Source organism: Barbus barbus (genome assembly GCF_936440315.1).
Source record: "Barbus barbus genome assembly, chromosome: 49".
In the NCBI taxonomy this organism is placed as follows: domain Eukaryota; kingdom Metazoa; phylum Chordata; class Actinopteri; order Cypriniformes; family Cyprinidae; genus Barbus; species Barbus barbus.
The window spans coordinates 5,413,812-5,438,160 of NC_136727.1; the positions used below are offsets into that span (position 1 = coordinate 5,413,812).

Sequence of the window (24,349 nt, forward strand, 5' to 3'; positions counted from 1 at the left end):
TTAAGCACTGTCAGCAGTATCTGTGACATGTCCCTCAGTTCATAAAAGCAAGCAAAAATCTTTTAAAGTAATACACTGTGAAAGTCTGTTTGTTTTTACAACCTGACAGACTTGATAGTGGTGCATTTCGGGATTGCAATAGTTAGCTTAACTAAAGTTTGTGAACTGAATCTGGTACCAATAAAACGCACAAACGTAAACGGACTGTTTATGACATAAATTTACTCCTCCTAACATATTATACAATCCCTTGTGTGAATTAAGGCTTACATAAGTGAATGTAGCTTTCTGATAGCCTTAAATCTGTGGTTGTAAAAATAATTACCGTGGCAAGATTTACAGTATAACTGAGCCATTTATATGTTTTAATTGCGGTTGAATTGCCATACCGTTTGTCACGCCTAATTTACGGTAATCTACTGTAACCTAAATACTTCAACATACAGGTGGTGGTGTAAATCAATAGCTCAGATATTTTAAAACGATTTTTCAGCACAGAAAAATCATTTAAACGTACTAGAGAGTTTTCAAACTTTTCAACGAAAGCCTCTTGAGGGTGTTTAAACGTTGTTTAAGTCCATGTTATTAAATTCAGCTTCCTGTAAATCAATTCCCTAACTGAATTACACACCATCTTATTTCGTTACAGAGGAATCTTGTCGTCTCGTCTCCATAGTAACAACTTCGTGACAATGATTTTTGACCACTGCCATGTGGTTTGTTTCGGCCACAATGGTGGCAGCACTTGTACACTGTTTGTCTTGTTATTGTCACCAGAGGAATAGGATGTCCTTCCCGACGTTTCTAAAGGGTTGCATTCTGGGAAGTCCTAGACTGTAACAGATGACCAAAAGCGAGGCCGCTGAGGAACCTGACAAGCTGCCACTGAAATAGCTCAGAGAGAGACGTCAAATACTCTGAAGAGTGAGAGATTGTAATAAGACAGCTATTTTCTTTCGCTCAGAGACAAGACACAATCCCCTTAACAAGATGGCAGCATCCGTCCTCTCCATTAGCCTGTCCTGCTAGTTTGTAACTCACTTTTACCCGTCTACACCTAGCGAGTCATGTTTTAAAATAACTTAAAATCAATAGTTTGACGAATTCTGAAGAATATCAACTCTCCTAATTTCGCCTCATTTTCCGTCCTTGGAGTTTTTGCACCACAAGCATTTTGGCCTTGATTCTCTGCAAAGAAAAACAATAGCGCTTTTGAGTTGTACCTGAACCTAGAATCCCTTTGTGCACCCAGAGGACACGTTGCATCACACTTCATATCCTACACCGGTGGTCTTACAATCCTCCAAAACTACATCGTACTGCCTGGAAGTTTCAGTATGTCACGCCACGGGCTGGTCTTACATCAGCTAGATGGCAGACAAACAGTCAGAGTTGGAGAAACGCTAGATCAGCAAATCCAACTGATAGCCTTCTTTCCTGTATAGTTCTCCCAGCATCCCTAATTAGGGTGCGAAAAGGAAGACGAGAGAAAAATGTCAACCAGGAGGGTTTAGACTAGGAATGTTGCAGGAAATACAATGTAAAGTTGACAAACATGTGATACCCACCTCAAATCAGCTTTATCTACTGTGTCATGTTTTGGAACTATTATGGATCCATCAGTACTAAAGGTCAGTTTGTCTAATAGTCTGACCAGCTCCAAGACACATGGTGTTCAAAGAGCAAATTATTGTAGATTGCTTGGCTCGTAGATAACAAAGCTTTTTTTTAATATATATTTTTTTTACCATGGTGTGCAGCTTGTCAATAACTTTGCAGAACTTTGGGTCTATAATGAATTGTGTAATGCAAAGTCAATATACCTCTGTAATACTTCAGCCAAATGGGTCAACAATAAATTAGTTTTGGACCCAATAATAACTATATTTAGAACCACTTGAGACAGTATGTCAGAAATATTTATGCATTGATTTATTAAGGACATACCAACTAGGCAAGTGACCTTTCTTAGTGGTGACACCTGCTGAAAAGAGTGTGTTTACATGGACAGTCTTACTTCCATGATACTTCATAACCGGATAACATGTAAACATGTAACATGTTTTTTTATCAGGAAAAGATCATAGAAACGAGATTACAGTCCATTTACAGTATGTCAAAACCAGACAAAAACGTATGTAAAATGAAAAAATTTGTTTGCATTTTGTTTACACTTCATATTTTTAACAGTTTAAGCCTCATAACAGAATATTTATGTTTTGGTGTCAATACTAGACAAAAATGTAAATGTAATTTCGTCATGTGCTTTGTTTACACTTCGTGTTTTACATTTTATTAGTTAGATTGAAAATTTTCAATCAAAACCTGATTACAGTCCAAAATATAAAAGTAAAATCGACTTGTGTGCATGTCTGTTTACTTTGTTTGCATTTTACGTCTTACACTTCACTTTACACTCTACAATTTATCAGTGTAAAAATCTTTAACAGTTTAAGCAAAACCTGATTACAGTCCATATATGTTGTGACATTCAGAAAAGAATACAGACAAAAAGTTTGATGCAATTTAGTCTTGTGTGCATATGTTTTACATTTTATTTACACTTTACATTTGACATTTTATCAGTGTAAAGTTCATTAAAGCAAAATCTGATGATTTTGATGTCAAAACTAGACAAAATGTAAATTCTTCTTGTGTGCATATGTTTAAAATTTTTTAACTTTATACTTTAAAGAGATTATCAAAGTTAAACCTTTTAAGGTTTAATGTAAGAATGTAAATTTGCCTTCTGTGCATAAAGATTTACAATTTAAGCAAAATCAATGTTTTTGACTTCAAAACCAGACCAAATATTAAATGCAAATTTGTTTTGTCTGCAACTGCTCATGTCATTTTGCACTAACAGTTTACCAAAGTTCGCTTACCATTTGATGATAACACCAGACAAAGACTTTAGTCAAACTATAGATTTTATTAAAATACCAGATTTTAGCATGAAATACTATGCATTCAGTTTGAATGACTCAAAATCAAGCTAGATTCTTTTAAAACGCGTATAAAATTCCAAAAGTAAGGGTTAATGCTTATCTTTACTGTCTCCAAAGAGCAGTACAATTCCATATTAATAATTCAATTTGACAGGATGCCTCAGAAAACTGTCAGCCGGCCACACAGGCATCAGCAAACCATTCCTTTAGTTTATAAGGCTTTTTCTAATGCATTCAGGGCTATTAAACTAGTGTGGGCAGCTTAGATTAGAGACGTCCGTCATTAAGTGCAGCTCAAGCAGTGACTCAGCAGTACGAATCGGAAAAATGCACTGCAGGTGCTCGGCTCTTTCAGATGTTGCCAGGTCTTAATATAACGTGCTTGTTCCCTTTGCGGACCTCAGCAGCAGCTGTGCGCGCCAACACTGCCCAATGTTTGCCGAGCACGATAAGGCAAGTACACTAGGCGTACCGTAAAGTGAAATTTTGCAAGGACATCCCAGAAGGAAATGATTCATTGTTAATCACGAGTTAAACACTTGCAGCGAGTAAAGAGTCAAATCAGTGGGGTTGCATTTACAAAATGTTTATTTTCCACACCATCTTTGTGATAGAAAAAAAATACATGACAACTTTCCTTCTAGACAATTTCTAGCAGTAACTGTGACGTAATCTCCAGGAATCTGTCAACATCCATAAGAACCATCATACGAGTCCATCAACGATTGACGTCATAAAGGTACCAGCGGCTTTTCAGTGTAGAAATGTGCGTTTTATACATAATCAGTGATATTAATTCCCAGCCCAGCCTGTTATAATCTGCATTAATACACCGCCAAAACTACCATGCAAGCCAATGAAATGTCTTTTGCATATCTTTTTTATTTTAAATGTTGGCTTGTTTGCTTAAATAAATTGTATTTAATTTCCAAGCCAGTATCCAGGTTGTGCAAACAATATCAAGGGATATTAGCAGGGGAATTAAGGGTGCTTGTAAACCGGCATCGAGTACAAGTCTTTTTTTCCGATCCGGGGAATTAAAGATGCATGGAAGCCACCAGGGGCCCTTTCGGCTTCAACCCCTGCTGCACCCTCGTTAACTTTTTTTTGCGGTCCACTGGCGATGGATGGAGTAAACTCTAGTTCATTTCAATTCCCGCAGCCACCGATACCAATTTCTTGCTTGTACCTATTTGTTAAAGTGTTTGCTTTTCGGGTGAGCGTCGCCAGAATCGTGTGCAGTCCATTTAGATGAAAACGAAACAGCTTCTCCAAGTCCTCATCGTTCGGTTCAATGCGAGACACCTCCAGGGCCGTTGTCACGCCATGCTTTTCCTTGCGCCTCTCCTCGGCTTGAAGTACACCCCATTCGATATCGTTCCTAATTGATTTGAGGAGCACATAAGAGCCGTACATGTCTCTATCCTGGAAGGAGTTCACCTCTTTTTCCCCTTCCTGGTCCAATGGGACGTCCCTCAGCAAACTTGGCACCATAATCGTCTGGTCCATGTTGCTCACGGCACCAATAAACCGGTTCATGGAATTGAAGAGGGAGTTTTTTTGGTTGTAGGAATCGCAGATTTGCATCATCTTTGCTGTCCTATTGACCTGGAGGGTTTTGAGAAGAAGCAGGACAAAGAGCAGCCGTAGATGTAGTTATTCTTGTGCTGGACGGTCCAGATAGATCTAACGGAGGGTTTATCCGCTAGTACTCGTGTCCAGAGAGTGCTCAGATTCACTAAAGTGAGTTTCTGAAAGCACAGGTGGATTTAAAGCAAGGGCGTGGCTTACACACATCAATCAAACGTGTAACCAGATAATGTGACCTGAAATAACACAGATGAGTGAAAGATTAGTAGGAATGCACACAATATTATATAATCAAAAGTGTGAAATGTAGAATATGAGGCCAAGAAATATAACGATAAGATTAATAATATTTTTCAGAATATGTACAAACATGTTTTGGAATTAAATATACAGATTAACAGGTATTTAGTCAAACTAAATTCGAATTGAATTTAAATATGTATTAAAAACTGTATTGTGAACGCGCATTATATACTTCCTACCACTCCTTGATTTGCTGAAGGGAAAGCCGGCCGGCCGGCAAACTAAGCGTCAATCTATCGAGTCAACAAATAACACAAGCTTCTAAACACCCACCTTTACTGATATTTGACTTCCCTTAAATCCGAAAAGGTCCGGCAAAGTCCAAAGAAACCGATGATAAAGTCGCTGAAAGATAACAGACTCCTCTAGTAACCGACCGAGGGCGAGGCCGCATGTAGCTCTATGCAGCTTATGAATATTCATGAGACGAGACATCAGCCCACCACCGCTCAGCAGCTCTAGTCCAATCAGAAGCCAGTCTCCAGGAGGACGGCGCCTCTCGACAGCCAATCAGAGGGCAGAAAGTGCCAAAGCTGCAGCTCACAGATATTACAGTGGAGTGGACGAGAAGAATAGTGTATGAGGGAACTACCTCATTCGCTTTACTTTTACTTCCCATTCTTAAATGTCGAATACCAACTTAATATTAAAACAACAAAAAAAAACTATTTCTTTGTCTATAAATGGAGCTTTCTGATCTCACCACTTTTCAAGGGCTTTATATGCCAACAAAAGTAAAAAATAAAGTACCGGAATAAGTAGGCTACCCAAAATGCACTTCACATCATCAGAACGATATTTTATGTTAGCTGAAACATACTAATTTTTCACAAAGAGACCAAAATATATAACACAGTCTATACACTTTATAAAAAAAATAATAATAATTCAAATGTTATTCCTAAAGAGACTGTAGTTATGCCAAGCCTTCACCGATCAGTGGAATTATGCAAATACTAACTTGCAAATATTATGCAAGATATATAATGACACTAGGGGAAAAAATCAAATAGAGATCAAGTCCCTTTTTCAGTCGTTGCTTTGAATAATGTCAAGGAAAGTTAATTTTATTGTGAAGAAAGATATAGCACTAGAACACTATGCAAAACAGTTTGTTTGGGTTGTAAACGATGAAACAGTAGATAAACTGTTCAAAATGAGGACAGAATGTATTGGACAAAGTTAGTGGAACATGATCACTTGTTTTGATGTTTCAGATAAGTGTCAGACAGATAGGACATGCATTTTGGGGGGCAATAGATCTGTTTTTATATATGATCTTCTCATTCTCATAAGACACAATATCTGCATTAAAATCCATGTCTGCGTGGTTATTTGCATGGGCTTTCCCCATAAACGGAGATCTCTTTCGTAGTGGCTGCGGCCCCGTTTCGTTTTTCAACAACATCGTGGTGCCATCTAGCGGTCAGGAAGGGAACGGCGATGGCAATTTTCACACCATTAAGGTGACCATACGTCCTCTTTTTCCCGGACATGTCCTGGCCGGGTTTTCCTAAATTGCCTAAAAAGTCTGGGTTTTGGGTTTGTTTTCCTATTGTGGCATTCGAGAAGGTGGGATCTCTAGAAAATGGTCAAAAGCAATGCGTTTATAATTAATGTACGTAGATAGCATGTCAGTAGCAAACCCATATAGGCCGGACCTTTTAGGCAATTTAGAAATCACAACCAGAACGTGTCTGGGGAAAAAGACGACGTATGTGGACCTACACATGATCCCCATCCATCCATCACAAACTTCAAATGAAGACAAACCAGAAGCTGATAACGACGAAGAACCATTTTATTCAGAGATCACGGTTGTTTACAATATCAACGTACATTTTGTTGGCATGCTAGCTGGTGATGCATTTTAAAAAGTTGTCTTATATTATACAAAGTATATTATTACTCCGCTCGTCTATCTAGTTCATGTGTGTTCAGACTATGAATTCTGGACTCTAATACTTAATGACCCATCAACACAAGGGGCAGCTGCAGAAATGGATGGTTTGATATATTAATATAACAGCTACATGTCCTAAATGAGAATTAATGATCAATGAGAAAACCATACAAAACAATAACACAAAATTAAATGAAAAAGACACGTAAATGCGGAATTCGGTTGACAGTACTTCACGATTCAAAATAAAAAGTAAAGAAAGCCAAAGACTGCAGCGATTTCTACCACACATGCAAATAAATAAACAATAAATAAACAGCAGAGGTGTCTTAAAGCTCATTCTTGCACAAATGAACCAACAAAGCACTTTATTATGCAGAAAACCTGCAATTATTCCATAAAGTTGTAAATCAAATCTGTTTTTAAGAGCTGTTCTCCTGCCAACATAATCACTTTAGCTAGCATAACATGATGCTGATTATCATCATTTTTACTTTGAGTAAAAAGTAATATAACAGTGTATATATAAGTTTCACAAAGCGTTCTGACAAGCCTTTTTTTTTAAGGTGCAATATTTTTTAATATATTTTTCTAAGCATTCTTAGAAATATCATTCTTGTTATCCTTCATACATCACATGCAGATTGAAAATTCCCAGAGCTGACTACATTCTTACAGTAAAAAGCCACAAAATAATAGAAAATACAGTGTCTCGCAAAGTAGATATGGTGTAAAACTGTAATTACAACCCATAAACTGCAAAATTACCCATTAAATCGCTCATTGAACAGTGTTTAGAGATACTCTGAAATATCTGCTTGTCTTCCAATGACATAAAAGCCACTAGTTTTAAGGGCACATGTTAAGACTTCAGTCTAAATGTATTTGAGTTCTGTACGCAGCTATATGTGGCAGAAAATTGCTTGTTTTTGGCTTCCACGACAAGACAAAATTGATGTTTTTGACTCTGTACGTGATTTTGTCGAGTCACTTTCAACCCAGCACTGAGATGTGGAGCAAAAAATGAAGACAAAAAAAGCCATTTCTGAAATAAACCCCTTTGCCAAAGATTTTACAACAGCAACAACAACAACAAAAACATCTGTATTTTTTTGCGTTTTTAATAGTTTTCCTCTTGAAAAAGCAATTAACTAACAAATTTGCATTGAAGTAATTTTTTAGGGGTTAAGTAACAATGTGTCCAAACCAGATTTGTGAAAATACTGCACAAAGCCACAATAGCCAATCAGAACTTTTGATGTGTAATATACAGCTATCTGGACCAATGAGAATTCACTGTGGGCGAAGATACCAACTGCAATGTGACAAATAGAAACCAAGCTGACAAAATGACGGATAGATAAGAAAAAACACAGCTTTTAAATAGTTTTTCTTCTCAAAAAAAGTATATCTCTAACAAACCACACTTAAGTTGCGTTTATGTTTCAAATATTAAGTAACTTCTCTGTCTAAAAACAGAAAAAGCAGCAAAAACCACAGCTAACCTGAACATATTTGATATGCAGCTAGAAAGAGATTGCGACATCGATTGGCTTGTATGTGACCGGTTAGGACGCGGTGTTACAGAAACGCTGTTGACTTTCGTTCTAGTGTGTGTGAGATGGTTTCCGCATGCAAGGTTTCTGTACAGAGTAAAGTACGCGTGCGCAGGAGTGCGTCTTAAAACCATTTCCTTTTCCTCGCTAACGCTGACGTTTCGAAAGGAGAGGCTTTGGTCATGGCACAACTGCATGATTAAGGAATGATGGAAAGGAGAAAAAAGAAGACAGGAAAGACAGAATGAAAGATAAAAGGAAAGAGAATAAAAAAAGACATGAGAAAGAATGGAGTGTGGTAGCATTTTTGGGTTGCTTTCTCTTTCCAAGGTGTCGTACGTCTTCTGTGCCTGTAAAAATGGGAAAGAGGTTTAAATACATTCTGCCACACAAAGTTTTCTTAGCACAGCTTTGGTGAGGAGATTGAAATTTAAGTCACTATTCACTGAAAATTCCTCCACTCCACTACAGTTTGAAAATTTCTGCATATTCAAAGAGGCAAGATCAAGTTTGTTTATCTAAGGGAATTTGATGAAATTCTAAGGCAACCTTGCATGTAAGGCTAAAGCTAGTCAGTAGCTCACGTTTTTAACGGACTTTGTGTGTGTGTGTGTGTGTGTCTCACCTGTGCACACGCCGCTACACCATCTCGTACTGATTGGCAGTGATGAATCGTGACAGACAGCAGGCCAACAGCATCCCAATCAGCTGAAAAACACACACGCACGTGGCCGTTACCATGGTAAAGCTGTTTTCCAGGGCTTTTCTTTTTTTTTGCTCCCTCTCCCAACGTAATAGCTAATTAAATTAAATTGCGATAGTCGTTACCGCCGGCTGCTCTCCCGGGTTTACGGTTCGCTCTCTCCGCGCTCACCAAATTCTAGTTATAATCATAATGAATGTTTACTGATTCCCGTTTAACCGAGCCAAAAGAATTCCACGTGCGCGGCGGAAGATTAGATGTATTTGCGGGGCCCCTCTCTAAGAGATGTCATTGATTCGGGCCGCCTGTGTGCTCACAGATAACGTTTACAGTTCAATTAGCATCACGTGTGCGCGGCGGAGGGGTCGAGGTGTTCCTGCGCGGCCCTTTGGACCCATTAGTACGGATGGAGTGATATCTGCATAATGGTCCCGAGGCGGAAGCGTGAGTGACAGAGCGCCTGATTGCGTGTGAAGCGGCACGTTCGCTAGCAAACCCCAGCTGCGCCACACGCTCAGCTCCTGCGCCTGTGTCTATGTGTGTTTACTAAATGAGGGCTGGTAAAACACATACAGCCTGGGGTCGGCGTTCACGGAGGGGTTGTCATGGCAGCGCGGCTCTCGCTCAAGCTTTTAGACGCGCCGTTACCCAGTGACTCATTTTGACAGCGCGAACCGCTCCACCTGTGCAAGACGACAGCAGCCAGCTGTTCAGCTCGCTTCAGCGGTAAACGGAAAACAGATTGGAGTAAATATTAGCTCGCAAACGATCGCCTCAGACACGATTATGACGTCTCAGGGAGAGGAAAAAACGTTCCTTCTTATGATTAGATGAAATTAACGGCGTGCGAGTTTTTCAGATAATATCCAGTTGCTTGAGTTTGGGCCGGGACTATCTAAGTAAAAGTAAGTATAGTATAATTAAAGTAGTACAGAATATTAAAAGAGATAAAAATAATAAACTGTTTAATAAGTGTAGAATATAAAACACAATTTAAAAACAAAGGGTCCCTAACCCTAACATCTTATAAAATGTTTAAAGTGCACAGTGTTTTAAAAAAATAAGAATTTAAATTTATTCTATATATATATATATATATATATATATATATATATATATATATATATATATATATATTCAATATTTAAAATAAAAATGTATTTTGTTTTAAATATTTTAAAAAGTAAAAACAATATACTTTAATTTTATGGGATATCTTTAAAATGTTTAAAATAAAAACAAAAAGTGAAAAAATTCTTATTTAAAAAAAAATAAATATGTATATATATTTTTTTTAAACTGACTTTAAAAAAAAAATCTGATTTCCTGTAACCACAGGAAAAAAAAAAAAAAAAAAAAAAGAGTAAAAGAGAAAAAAAGAGAAAAATAATAAGTCTCCATCTTACCTGCGAGAATGCAATTCCAAACGTTACTCCAGCAATAATGCCCATGTTAGTCTCAATGAAAGTCGTCACCAGCTCATAGCAGCCCTGAACACAACAGAAGCATTATAAATACATGAAAAACACAATCAGTGTGTGTGTGTGTGTGTGTTACCTGCTGATGGACTTTGGTGGCCACTATGGTGACGTTTTGCAGGTCTGAGGCGTTGCAGTCGGAGATGTTAGCGCAGCAGCTCGGAGGAATTCCATTCACAGGGAAATAAATGCTAGAGAACCAGCTGGTGTAGTTCAGAACTCCACAACAACGCAACTGAACACAGTGAGAGAGAATATCATACAGATCAGAGCTCATGACAGGTAATACTAAATCTCTATCTATCTATCTGCTTAACAACCCCCTAAACACTACCTGGAACACATTAATCAACACCCTAGAAAGCCCAAGCACCCAAAATATCTTAGCAACCCCCATAGCAACCACACAGAATGCCCTTGCAACTACCTAACAACCAGGAAATTTCTTAGCAACCCCCAACCACCCAGAATACCTTAGTAACCCCCATTGCAACCACACAGAATACCCTTGCAACTGCCTAACAATCAGAAAATATCTTAGCAACACCCTAACCACCAGGAATACCTTAGCAACCCCCTAGCAACCACACAGAATACCCTTGCAACTGCCTAACAATCAGAAAATATCTTAGCAACACCCTAACCACCAGGAATACCTTAGCAACCCCCTAGCAACCACACAGAATGCCCTTGCAACTACGTAAAACAACCAGAAAATAGTGATTACTTGTAACACCTTAGCAAGGACTAGAAATCAATCTAACTGACATGCAAACTATAAACTTAAAGCTTTCAGAACTACTTTAAACTTCCAGTCAAGGCAGGTAACTTTGTCTTTGACTAGATTTTCTCATTTTTAATGCAGATTATGATACATTTTTCCTTACACTAGATAAAAAGCATTAAACAGATGAACTGATGTTAACCAGTGTTTGAACGTACACTCCTCTGGACGTTGTCCACCGCGATGCTCCTCTCGTCCTGGGCATTGTAGTTCTGAATGGCCTCGTTGTACGTCCTCATAAAGGTGCCCTTGATCTGAGTGAACACACACACACACACACACACTCTGTCAGATGTCACCAGAACAAGCCCTCCTAATGCGAGACAGATGGAGATCTCTGAGACGCATTAAGGGTCACTGCCGAAGAATATGCCTATGCACGTCTCACCTCATGACGGAAAACAAAGCCCGAGATTCCAGCAACCAGCTCGGCCAAGAACACCAGAGACAGGAACATGGCGTACTAGAGATGGAGAGAGCGAGAAAGACACGTTATCTGTTTGTTTTGGGGCGTCATTTGATGTAAAATGTGCTCCCTGAGGCTAAACTCACCAGTTTGAGCATCCATGGACTCCCCCGGCACGTGGCGAAGCATCCGAACAGTCCAAACACGATGATGGTGGTCCCGGTCCCGATGAGCACGTAGGGAGCATTGGTGGAGTTCTCAGCGATCATAGAGATGTACGGACCCAGAATGAATTTCCCCCATAATCCCACTGCCAGCAGGATCGTCCCCGTGATCTACAGAGAAAGATGAACATTAGAACTTTTAACGTTAAACCCATCTAGTAAGTACTTTTACTCCTTTGCTACCATCTAGTGGACAATACATGAAGACAGTTATCATTCCACAACATGGAAATGATTCTGATCAGCCAGTAATGAGGTTCTGTGGTCAAATATTTTATAATAATGACCCCCAATTTGAATCATTTACTAATTACTTATTATCAGTGTTGCTATTAACTAAAACTAAAAATATTAAAAATAGTTCTGTAATTGAAATAAGATGAAATAAAGTATAAATATTAGACAAAAACACGTATTAACAAACAAGATGAAGTACTAAAATTACTACAATTAAAAATAAATAAATTTATAAAAAATATAAAAATAGTTTTTTTAAATAATAGAAATGACAAAAGCACAAAATCACTAAAACGTAAATGAATGTATAAAAAGTATAATATAATATAAAAAATAGCTAATTCAGAACTTTAATAAATACTGTAATAGTATATAAACTATACTAAAATAACACTAATTTCTGATAATGTTCTAATTTCATGCCTCGTGTTGTTTCTTGTCAAATAATGAAATAATTTAAATTCAAACCAAAATTTGATAGTAAAATTGCTATGTCCTAAAAGCTATAATATGTTCAATTTTATTTTTAGATTATTTTTAGTATTTTATATGTTGTTTAGATATTACGTTTACATATTTTGTCAAAACTATTCTGATTTGCTTTAGTATGTACCAATTAGTAAAATGAAAGTTTTATATACAGGTCCTTCTCAAAAAATTAGCATATTGTGATAAAGTTCATTATTTTCTGTAATGTACTGATAAACATTAGACTTTCATATATTTTAGATTCATTACAACACAACTGAAGTAGTTCAAGCCTTTTATTGTTTTAATATTGATGATTTTGGCATATAGCTCATGAAAACCCAAAATTACTATCTCAAAAAATTAGCATATTTCATCCGACCAATAAAAGAAAAGTGTTTTTAATACAAAAAAAAGTCAACCTTCAAATAATTATGTTCAGTTATGCACTCAATACTTGGTCGGGAATCCTTTTGCAGAAATGACTGCTTCAATGCGGCGTGGCATGGAGGCAATCAGCCTGTGGCACTGCTGAGGTGTTATGGAGGCCCAGGATGCTTCGATAGCGGCCTTAAGCTCATCCAGAGTGTTGGGTCTTGCGTCTCTCAACTTTCTCTTCACAATATCCCACAGATTCTCTATGGGGTTCAGGTCAGGAGAGTTGGCAGGCCAATTGAGCACAGTAATACCATGGTCAGTAAACCATTTACCAGTGGTTTTGGCACTGTGAGCAGGTGCCAGGTCGTGCTGAAAAATGAAATCATCTCCATAAAGCTTTTCAGCAGATGGAAGCATGAAGTGCTCCAAAATCTCCTGATAGCTAGCTGCATTGACCCTGCCCTTGATAAAACACAGTGGACCAACACCAGCAGCTGACATGGCACCCCAGACCATCACTGACTGTGGGTACTTGACACTGGACTTCAGGCATTTTGGCATTTCCCTCTCCCCAGTCTTCCTCCAGACTCTGGCACCTTGATTTCCGAATGACATGCAAAATTTGCTTTCATCCGAAAAAAGTACTTTGGACCACTGAGCAACAGTCCAGTGCTGCTTCTCTGTAGGCTTGACCTGGGGAATGCGGCACCTGTAGCCCATTTCCTGCACACGCCTGTACACGGTGGCTCTGGATGTTTCTACTCCAGACTCAGTCCACTGCTTCCGCAGGTCCCCCAAGGTCTGGAATCGGTCCTTCTCCACAATCTTCCTCAGGGTCCGGTCACCTCTTCTCGTTGTGCTGTGTTTTCTGCCACACTTTTTCCTTCCCACAGACTTCCCACTGAGGTGCCTTGATACAGCACTCTGGGAACAGCCTATTCGTTCAGAAATTTCTTTCTGTGTCTTACCCTCTTGCTTGAGGGTGTCAATGATGGCCTTCTGGACAGCAGTCAGGTCGGCAGTCTTACCCATGATTGCGGTTTTGAGTAATGAACCAGGCTGGGAGTTTTTAAAAGCCTCAGGAATCTTTTGCAGGTGTTTAGAGTTAATTAGTTGATTCAGATGATTAGGTTAATAGCTCGTTTAGAGAACCTTTTCATGATATGCTAATTTTTTGAGATAGGAATTTTGGGTTTTCATGATTTTAGGAATTTTGGGTTTTCATGAGCTATATGCCAAAATCATCAATATTAAAACAATAGAAGGCTTGAACTACTTCAGTTGTGTTGTAATGAATCTAAAATATATGAAAGTCTAATGCTTATCAGTACATTACAGAAAATAATGAACTTTATCACAATATGCAAATTTTTTGAGAAGGACCTGTATATACACCAGACTTGAATTGATATATGAAAATAAAATCTTATATCTAAAATCACAAATTCAATCTTTGTTACTGGGATTTGTCATAAAAAATAAATACTATATAAATAAATAAATAGAAAATTTGTTTTACAAATAAACATTTTAAAACCGAACCAGAATCATTTATATATTTATATAATAAAAATGCATATAAACTTTAGCCTACAAATTTTTGTTTTCTAGATTTTTTTACGTACTGAAAGCACAATTTATTTAATATGTTTCCTCTTATTTTATAATAGGCAGTTTTTATAGTTTAGTCACACAAACATGTACCACAAACAACCATTCAATCTGTTTCAGTGTGTTGACCAGAAGAGGGCGCCGGTGTATTTCTCATCCCTAGAAGGTTCTATGACGCATGGGACTCATTGAGGGGTGGCGGGATGTCACGTAATAGATGATCAGCCAAACAGAGACACAACTATTCTTATGAAAATACATTAGCCTCATTAAAATATGCATCTAAACATGTTTCATCTTTCCTGTTTCATCTAGACTTCACTTGCACCTACAAAAAAAGTGCCATGGCATACCATGTTCTGAACATGTACCAAGGCAATCTATTAATCGTTGAAGGCATTCAATTAATAATTGTAATCATTTTTAGTTTAGAAACTAGGTGGAACAGATTGTGTTTCAGCTGCTTGGATCGTTCTCTCAAAGTTTATTCATTTTTATCAGCAGTTGGAGGACACATGAAGGCCGATGGGAGAAAGTCGCCTTTGGCTGCTTGTGCTGAACCAGTTTAGCCTGCTTGCGAATAGACCACAGATTCAACACGACGAACTGAACCCAGATCAACACATACAGGACATTTCTGCATGTAACCATCACTGCATGTAATCGTCTGAAATGCCATGACTAACATCCACACATTCGAGATGAGCAATAGTGTAGAGTTAGCGAGCGCACATGATGCTACCCACTGAAACGGCCTTGAATAAGTGAACCCACATCCCACTCAGAACAGTTTGATGCCGTCATTTTGACACCTCTGAAAGAGTCATCGTTTTTATGGATATGCTAATGATGGTGTGAAAAGCTATTGTGGCACAAGCTAAACTCAATAGTGAGCTGCCTTGGTGCCTACATAGGCAACTACATTTTAAGGCAGCATACTAACTAAAAAAGGAACCTTATGCAACATCATTTAATTAGAGTTCCAAATTGTAGGTGCGTCCCAAATCGCATACTTATGCACCATTCTATGATGTTCTATAGTATAAATAGTGTGAGAAGTGTGTTCACATTGAAAATTCCAAAAAGAAAAAGTGCACTTTAAATACCTGGTTGATGTACTTAAATTGCCAAAAAAATAAATAAATAAATAAAGTGTGGCATGTTGGATACTTTATGCACTCAACTGTTGCAGCTTTAATTACGTTGCACAGGGGGAGGGGCTATAAGACTCAGATTAAAAATAACCATATAAAATTCATACACTACATGATTGAGTACATAGTGTATACGTGCATAGTGAATAGTGCATCATTTGGGACGCAATTAGTGTTTGAAGTTAGCATTTTGCTAAGCTAACAGTTAAAAATCTTGTACAAAACAATTACTCAAATTAGCGCAAAATTGACACAGCACCCACAAATATACTTTGTCATTAGCCTAATATGTTACTAAGCTAACAGTGCAACAAAACTCAAATTAACTAAATGTATTGCAAAATATACATAACACACAAATGTGTTAAACATGCTAAATGTTACATTATTTGTCATTAGCATGTTGCTAAGCTAACACTGCAACAACAATACTTTAACAAAGGGAAAAGGAAGTGGTGTGTGACCCATACTCTGAATTTGTGCTCTGCGTTTAACCCATCCAAGTGTACACACAGTAGTGAACATACACCCGGAGCAGTGTATGTAAATAAAAATATATGCATAGTAAATAAAGTACACATAAAAAGCCATTATTATGTTAAATACTGCCATGGTACTTTTTGTCATTAGCATGTTGCTAACAAAATGATACTTCAACAGGCATTAAAAACATACATTTTGGCTAAAATGATACAATTTTAATTTCACTGAACATTTTTTGGACATGGTACCATGGTAATACATGCTAATATCACATATATATAGCAAAGTACTATGATATTAAAATTTGATAGCTACGGTATCACAACAGTATTTTTATGTTAATATGTAAGCAATTATCTGTAAGCAAATGACAACATTCCAATTAGCAACAAAAAAATACAACACTAGTATTGACTGAAATAATTTGAAATACTTTTTTGACATTTTACCATAGTAATACCATGTTTTTTTCGGAATATATACTATGCTAATACTATATATCAATATATAATACAATGGTATTAAAATTTGACACTGCAATTTTATCGTCTTAGAACGTTTTGTCCTTAGCATGTTGATAAGCTAACAAGGTGATTAACTTTAAATGGTATCCAGGAAGACTAGGAATTGAGAAAAACTTGTATCCATCCTAAGCTCAATGGTAGCACCATGTTGTCATTCAGACCATGTCCACCACCGCACAGAGGACACAACGTCCCGTCTCCATCTCACACTGAGACAAAGAGACGGAGAGAGAAAGAGAAAGTGCACAGATGGTGTTACTCATCAGGGATCCGAGAGAGAGGAGGAAACAACTCTTAACTTTCAGCAACTAGCAAAATACCATCGTACCACAATGTAAGAAAATTTAATTGTAATTTTCATAATACAAATAAGTAAATAAATATCATATCATAATGCAAAAAAGTTCTAAGTACCATAACGTGAATAAATAAGTGAATAAATACCACTATTGTCACAATATAAAAATGAAAGTTAATTTACCATAATGCAAAAAATAAAACAAATCTTTCTAATTACCATATGGCAAATAAATAAATGTCATCATTACAACAATAGAAAATAAATCTTTCATAATGCAAATAAAAAACCAACTAACTATAATGTAAAACAATTTTAATTGCCATAACGCAAATAAATACCATCATTACCATAATGCAATAAAAAAAATCATGCTATTTACATAATCCAAATAAATAAATACTATCATTATTACTATGATGCAAAAATAAAACAATTGTAATTACAAAATGCAAATAAATAAATACCATCATTACTATAATGTAAAATAAAAATATTATTCTAATTACCCTGTAAAAAATACTGTTATTACATAACTTTTCATAGGGTTCTTTTGAGTTTTTAGGATGAAATATGAGCCGTTTCGTGAGATTCACCCGGATGTTCTAGGAAGGACTGAGACGAAGCAACAATAAAAAAAAAAAAAATAGAAAGAAAGCGAAAGAAATGACCAGCCATCCGCTATGCATACATCACGACGCAAAACTACACCGAAGAGCGGAACTTGTGTTTTCTGTGTGAAGGCTGGCAGAAGAAAATGTTTTATTGAGCAAAAGAATATAAATTATTCATCAGTACGTCAGTCACCCTCTCTCGGTCTTAGCCAGCAGTCTGTTAAATAAAGATGCATAAAACCCTGTTAGCCAAGAGTACCCAACTTTAAAAACTACTAATGCACTTTCTTTCAGAGGTTTTATCAGTTCATGCAGTCCCTGGGAATCAAACCCATGACCTTGGTGTTGCGAGCACAGTGTTTATATTAGCTCAGAGCGATAGAGATTGGTCTTTGAAGCAGCTCTGAGATCTAGTCATTGCTTTTTCATTTTACCCACAAAGAGCCAATATTTAACAGGATCTCAGCCACACGTTTCTGAACGAGACGCTTTCTATCCCCTGACACTCGCATTTGTCTGCTAACGCAACGTGAAGCGTTCATTTCTTCAAATGAATCTCAAATTGATGCGGCTTGGCGGCATTCGTCTTTGATATGTCAGCAGCGCCTCTCGAGTTACAGACAATTTAGAGCTTAAAGAAAAAAAATCTATTAGAGCTCTCGTCGTCGAGGAAAACGCTCCATGACAGAAGAAGAGGCGGGTGCCATGGCAACGTTTCCATATAGTGACATGTAAATTCTATGCTTTCCTGTGGTGTTCTCATTATGCGTTTTTCGGTAAATATTAAGAATCAAGGGGAAACAGCTGGCGTAAATAAGCAAATGGAGTCCATTTTTATGTATATGCAGTGGCTACAGCTTCCACTTTTAGCGACTATTTACAACGTTTACAGTAATTTGTTGTAGTTTTTAGTCTATTTTAACAATTCTTACCATTATTTCTACCATGGCATAAATTAACAGTAATAATTATACATGCAAAAAAGGACAAAAAAGAGCATTTATAATATATGCTCTATAAAGTATAAAGATCCAACAACTTCCATTTTTACTCTTTTGCCTGTTTACATGAGTGTTATATTCTTTTTCTAGAATATTATTTCTTATTTATTTTAGATGAACAACAAAAAACAAAAAACATACAACAAAAAGAGGATTACATTCTTTTTTGTTGTTGCTTTATTCATGTTTGTGTTATTTATGTTATGTTTTGCTTTATTTATTGTTGTGTTATTCTTTCTTTAATATTATTTTAATTTTATTTTATGAACAAAAAATATACAATATATATTATATACTATATTCTATTTAATTATTTTTTTTATAATTTTTTGTTAAAAAAATGAAACAAAAAATTATATTTTTTTATTTAAATGACCAACAACAAAAAAAAAACAAAGATATTGTATTCTATTTTAGTTTTAATAGTGTTATATTCTTTCTTGAATATTTTTATTACATTTTATTTATTTTGATATGAACAACAAAAACTAAAAAAAATATACTGTACAACATAAATGAAGGAATATTTCTTTTTTTTATTTTGTATACAAATAAAAACCAAACAAACAAAAAAAATGAGTTATATATGTTGTATAGATTATATTATTTTAATTTTATATGAACAACAAAACCAAAGAAATATATTAGAAAAATAAAAATATTATATTCTATTTTTTTAAACAATATACAACAAAAAGTTATTATATTCTATATTTTATTTTATTTTTATAGTGTTATATTCTTTCATTCTTGAATATTATTTTTATTTATTTTATATGAACAAAAAAAAAACAATATACAAAAATTAAAAAATTTAATATACAAATTTTTGTAGTATTTTTATATGAACAAAAATCAATATACAAAAATAATAATTCTATTACTTTTTTATATTAGTTGTACTAAGTTTTATATGAAGTTACAAACAACAAAAACCAGGCAACATACTAAAGTTTGACATTTTCCTTAAATTAAATTCACAACCTTGAATGGAAACATAGCTATTGTTTTGTTTTCATGAAATAAACTATACAAAAAAACATTTATTCACTATCATCTGATATTTAAAAGGTCAAATAGCTTATAGTTTTTCTTGAAACTTATTTTAGTATTTTTCCCCCGAGTAACTCGACTGTAGTTTAACCCCTTTACATTAAGACTAGTTTGAAGCCTGAAATTAAAGTTATGCAAAATAGCATTCTCACCACAGTCTACTCATACAAATACACACATTTCTATTAATTAGCAGGTTAAAACGGACAAATATCTGCTTGTTAAGTGAACTAGGAAGTAAATGTTCATTTTTATGTCAGACTGGATTTAAATTGCCTGATAACGAACCTTAGGAGAGAAGGATGTCAACACCTCAGACCAACCGACACATGTTCACAACATTTTACCCATCAAGCAACATTTTACCCATCCCTAATTAAATCAGAGAGACAGAGATACTGCTGCAGACAGGAAGTGACTGTTCTCCATTTCTCTGTGTGTCTGGAGCGAGTGCGAGTGCGAGAGAGAGAACGGACCACAGAGAGACACTATGATGAAAAAGGGACCCGAGAGGAAACAAGAGAGCGCAGGAGAAAAGCCATCTTGCTCTTTGCATTTCAAATTCCTGATCAAAGCTGCTGTTGTTCTGTGGCCTTGAATCTGCTCAAAGGAACAAGTGTGTGTGTGTGTGTGTGTGTGTGTGTGTGTGTGTGTGTGTGTGTGTGTGTGAGAGAGAGAGAGTTACCGCAGCACCAGAACAATTACGGGCTCCAGAATCTGGTGCTTAACATCACATCTGTGGTTTGATATGAAGTGAACCTAGTGTTCATGTATATGAAGAAATATCAGTAAACATAAAATAAATACAGTAAAATGTCAGGTTTTTTTGGTTTGTTTTTTACACTGGGATCAAAATGGTGTAATAAAAAAAAAAAAACAGGTTTTAATAAAATTAAACAAAAGAAAACATTAAAATCACTAACCACAAACTTAAAACTATTCAGTGTTGTATTAAAACGGCATGTTTCTAAAATTAAAATATTTAAAAAAGTGAAAACTAATTACAATTAACAGGATGTCACAAAATGGTAAAGACTGAGCTTATACATATTAATTAGGTTATTCAGAAATACAGTTTTGATAAAAAAGTCATTATTTAAGGAGGTTTTAAAAATAAAAGTGTTAAAGGTACATAATGGTAAATACACAAATTAAAATAAAAAATTATATATATAATAAAAATTAAATAGTTAATATTATTATAAAATACAAAAATTATAAATATAATAAATCGGCTTTATATCGGTCATCAGCCACCCTAGATATCGCCATCTGCATTAGCTGTCAAAAAGCCAATATTGGTCGACCACAACTTAAAAATTACAATGTTTATAAAATTAAATAATATAATATAATGTAATACAAGAAATATTTTTTTTGAAGTGAAAACTTATTATAATTAGTAATTACAATAATATTTTAATCCATTTTTGCTTTCATTTCTTTCTATTAAGATGACAGTGTATCTTTTTTCTACACACTAATGTCAAAATAACTGTTCAAACCATTGTTGACCCCAAAACTTCATATCATCATTTCCAAATCAGTGCAATCAAAATATCCGATTTGCCTTCATGTTACATTAGACTTTCCAAACCCCATCAGTCTGTTTCATAAACAAAACACATCTAGAAGTCACATTATCCACTAAGAGCATTAAAAACATACCGTCATTCATACTGTCACCCGATCATGTGATGTTATCACTGCAGGAATTTCCCACAAACAGCCCGTGTCAACTAAAGCACAGTCAACAGTGCTGTACTTTTCACCATGTTTCAACTCGGAGACGGTTGAGCACAACAAACGTTCTCCACCGTCGTCCAGCTGTAGGAGGAATCAGTAGCCATGGCAACAGGAATCCCAAAACCCGCTGCAATCTCAATCCACCCATCAATGCCAAAACAAACAGACGTTCACTTCAGGCTCCTGTGAGGCCTGTCATCATTTAACCAATACCTCATATCTCATTAATAAATGTGTTTCTTTTTTTTAAATTGGACTCATATTTTTGTGTTTAAATGTCTTAACTTTTAAAAAGTGGCAGGGAATGACGGAGGTAGAGCTTATTAATTATGTGATGCACAAGCTTATTAATTACGTGATTAATATAGTCTTTTACAGTTTTGGTAAATAAGTAGTTTATTTCAGGGGTTTTCAAACTGCGGTAGAAAAAAATTAAGTGTAAAAAAAAAAAAAAAAAAAAAAAAAAAAAAAAAAAAAAAAAGGAAGAAAGAACAAAGGAACAAAGATTTTGGATATGATAAAAATCTTTTATCATGATATGAGTAATTTCGTATCATGATAAAACGTCAGTCAGTCCTGGAGTGCCGACGTCCTGCAGAATTTAGCTCCAACCCTGAATAAAAACCCTCACCTGCCTGTAGCCCTAGTAATTCTGAAGACCTTGATTAGTTTGTTCAGATGTGTATGATTAGGGTTGGAGCTAAACTCTACAGGACAGCGGCACTCCAGGACCGTTACCTACCCCTGACATGGAAATTTCATAATTCTTGTCGCCAGTGTCAATATCACAAAAAAATTATTGCCTAAATTAAATTAAAAAAACTCAAGTTCCCTGAAGGCAAGTAAACCGTCAGTGATTAAATAAGAAACTTGCCTAATTGCAAGCAATGTGCCAAAAAAACTACAGTAGAACAAATAAATAAGAAATGTTACTTTGTATAAAGTAATCAAATGTATAAAAACACTGCATATTCTTCATTGTGTGAATTAAATATTTATTCGTATTAAAGTTACAAATGTGATTAAGTCAAAAGCAATCAGAGATTTTCTCTGTTTTATTGTTTGATTAATATGAATGACTGCTGTCACTTTAAGAGCTGCCCGGATCCAGTATACTGTTACACGTGTTTTCTTTCTGAGCTGTTTGCTTTCACTTAAGACCTAAATTACTGTGTTTACAAGGATGCATGCAAAGATGGCCATTTTGACACACAAGTGTGTATTTAACTGTTCAAGGTCTATTAAGTTAAAATACAGTAACTTCGTTCAGTACTTCCACGCTCTATAAGCACAGTCTTCAAGTGTGCGGGTCTCTCAGACTGCACGTGCATATAGCGAAATGAGTTCTTTCCCAGCTGATTGTATTTCAATGGCTTAAAATCACTTGTTTTTAAACCACAATGCTTAAAAACGCATGCAAACTATATGTTTGAGGCACAGCAGTGTCACGTGAGCATGTAACCGTGATAGAGACAATAGTCCACAATCTCTACCGGTTGACATTTTTATCGATTAATCGTGTCTATCGGTATATCGCACACCCCTACATACACGCATACATACAGTTGTGGTCAGAATTATTGGCACCCTTGGTAAATATGATCAAAGAAGACTGTGAAAATTAACCTGCTTTGTTAATCCTTTTGATCTTTTATTTAAAAAATTCACAAAAAGCTAACCTTTCATTGGATAATAAGAATTTAAAATGGGGGGAAATATCATTATGAAATAAATGTTTTTCTCAAACACACGTTGGACACAATTATTGCACCCCTAGAAATTCTTAAGAGTAAAATATCTCTGAAGTATACTCCCATTCATATTCACAATTTTGAGCACTCTAGGGTGATTATGAACATGAAATTATCCAGCCATGGCTTCCTGTTTCACAGAAATATAAATAGGAGGGAAAACAAAGCCCAAATTCCCTTAATCATCCATCCCAATGAGAAAAAACAAAGAATATATTTCTGATGTGCAGCAAAAGATAATTGAGCTTCACAAATTAGTGAAGTGGCTTTAAGAAAAGAGCTAGAGCAGTGAAAATCCCCATTTCCACCATCAGGGCAATAATTAAGAATTTCCAATCAACAGAAAATGTAATGAATCTGCCTGGAAGAGGACGTGTGTCTATATCGTCCTAATGCACGGTGAGAAGGAGCGTTTGAGTGGCTAAAGACTCTTCAAGGATCACAGCTGGAGAATTGCAGAAAATAGTTGAGTCTCGGGGTCAGAAAACCTTAAAAAAAAATTGTCAAACAGCACCTACATCACCACATGTTGTTTGGGAGGATTTCAAGAAAAATTCTCCTCACTCATCCAAAAACAATCTCCAGCATATTCAGTTATCAGACAGGACTGGCACTTCAAATGGGACTGGCTTCTATGGTCAGATGAAACTAAAAAATGAGCTTTTTAGCAGCAAACACTCAAGATGGGTTTGGTGAACACAGGGATAAAAAGTACCCCATGTGTACAATGAAATATACTGCTGTATTTGTGATGTTGTGGACCTATATTTCTGCTGGAGGTCCTGGACATCTTGTTTAGACACATGGCATCATGGATTCTATCAAATACCAACAGATAAAAAATCAATAAGTGACTGATTCTATTAGAAATCTTATAATGGGTCATGTTTGGATCTTCCAACCGTACAATAATCCAAACACAAACCTCAAAAACAACACAAAAATGGGTCACTGAGCACACAACCAAGCTTCTGCTGGCCATTCCAGTCCTCTGACCTGAACCCTGTAGAAAATGAGTGAGGTGAACTGAAGAGAAGAAGCACCGTCATGGAGCTGGGAATCTAAAGGATCTGGAGTGATTCTGGATGAAGGAATGGTCTCTGATCTCTTGTCAGGTGTTCTCTAACCTCATCAGG

At 36.0% G+C, this 24,349-nt stretch overlaps 2 protein-coding genes across 3 annotated transcripts in view; both read right to left on the bottom strand.

Moving 5' to 3' along the window:
• Positions 1–2,922: 2,922 nt before the first annotated feature.
• Positions 2,923–4,681, bottom strand: LOC306867560 (mid1-interacting protein 1-B). Its single transcript, XM_079413291.1, has one exon. The coding sequence runs from the start codon at positions 4,536–4,538 to the stop codon at positions 4,098–4,100; it is 441 nt and encodes a 146-aa protein (XP_079269417.1). The 5' UTR covers positions 4,539–4,681; the 3' UTR covers positions 2,923–4,097.
• A 1,943-nt stretch (positions 4,682–6,624) lies between these two features.
• The window catches only part of LOC306867555 (tetraspanin-7-like), a 34,820-nt gene continuing 17,095 nt past the window's right edge, over positions 6,625–24,349 (bottom strand). For both annotated transcript variants that reach the window (XM_079413286.1, XM_079413287.1), the window contains exons 2-8: positions 11,818–12,006; positions 11,654–11,728; positions 11,424–11,519; positions 10,561–10,716; positions 10,410–10,493; positions 8,926–9,008; positions 6,625–8,650 (exon numbers count right to left, since the gene is read on the bottom strand). In XM_079413286.1, the coding sequence (XP_079269412.1) occupies positions 8,940–9,008; positions 10,410–10,493; positions 10,561–10,716; positions 11,424–11,519; positions 11,654–11,728; positions 11,818–12,006 (669 nt within the window). In that variant the 3' untranslated portion in view covers positions 6,625–8,650; positions 8,926–8,939. The remainder of the gene's footprint in view (positions 8,651–8,925; positions 9,009–10,409; positions 10,494–10,560; positions 10,717–11,423; positions 11,520–11,653; positions 11,729–11,817; positions 12,007–24,349) is intronic.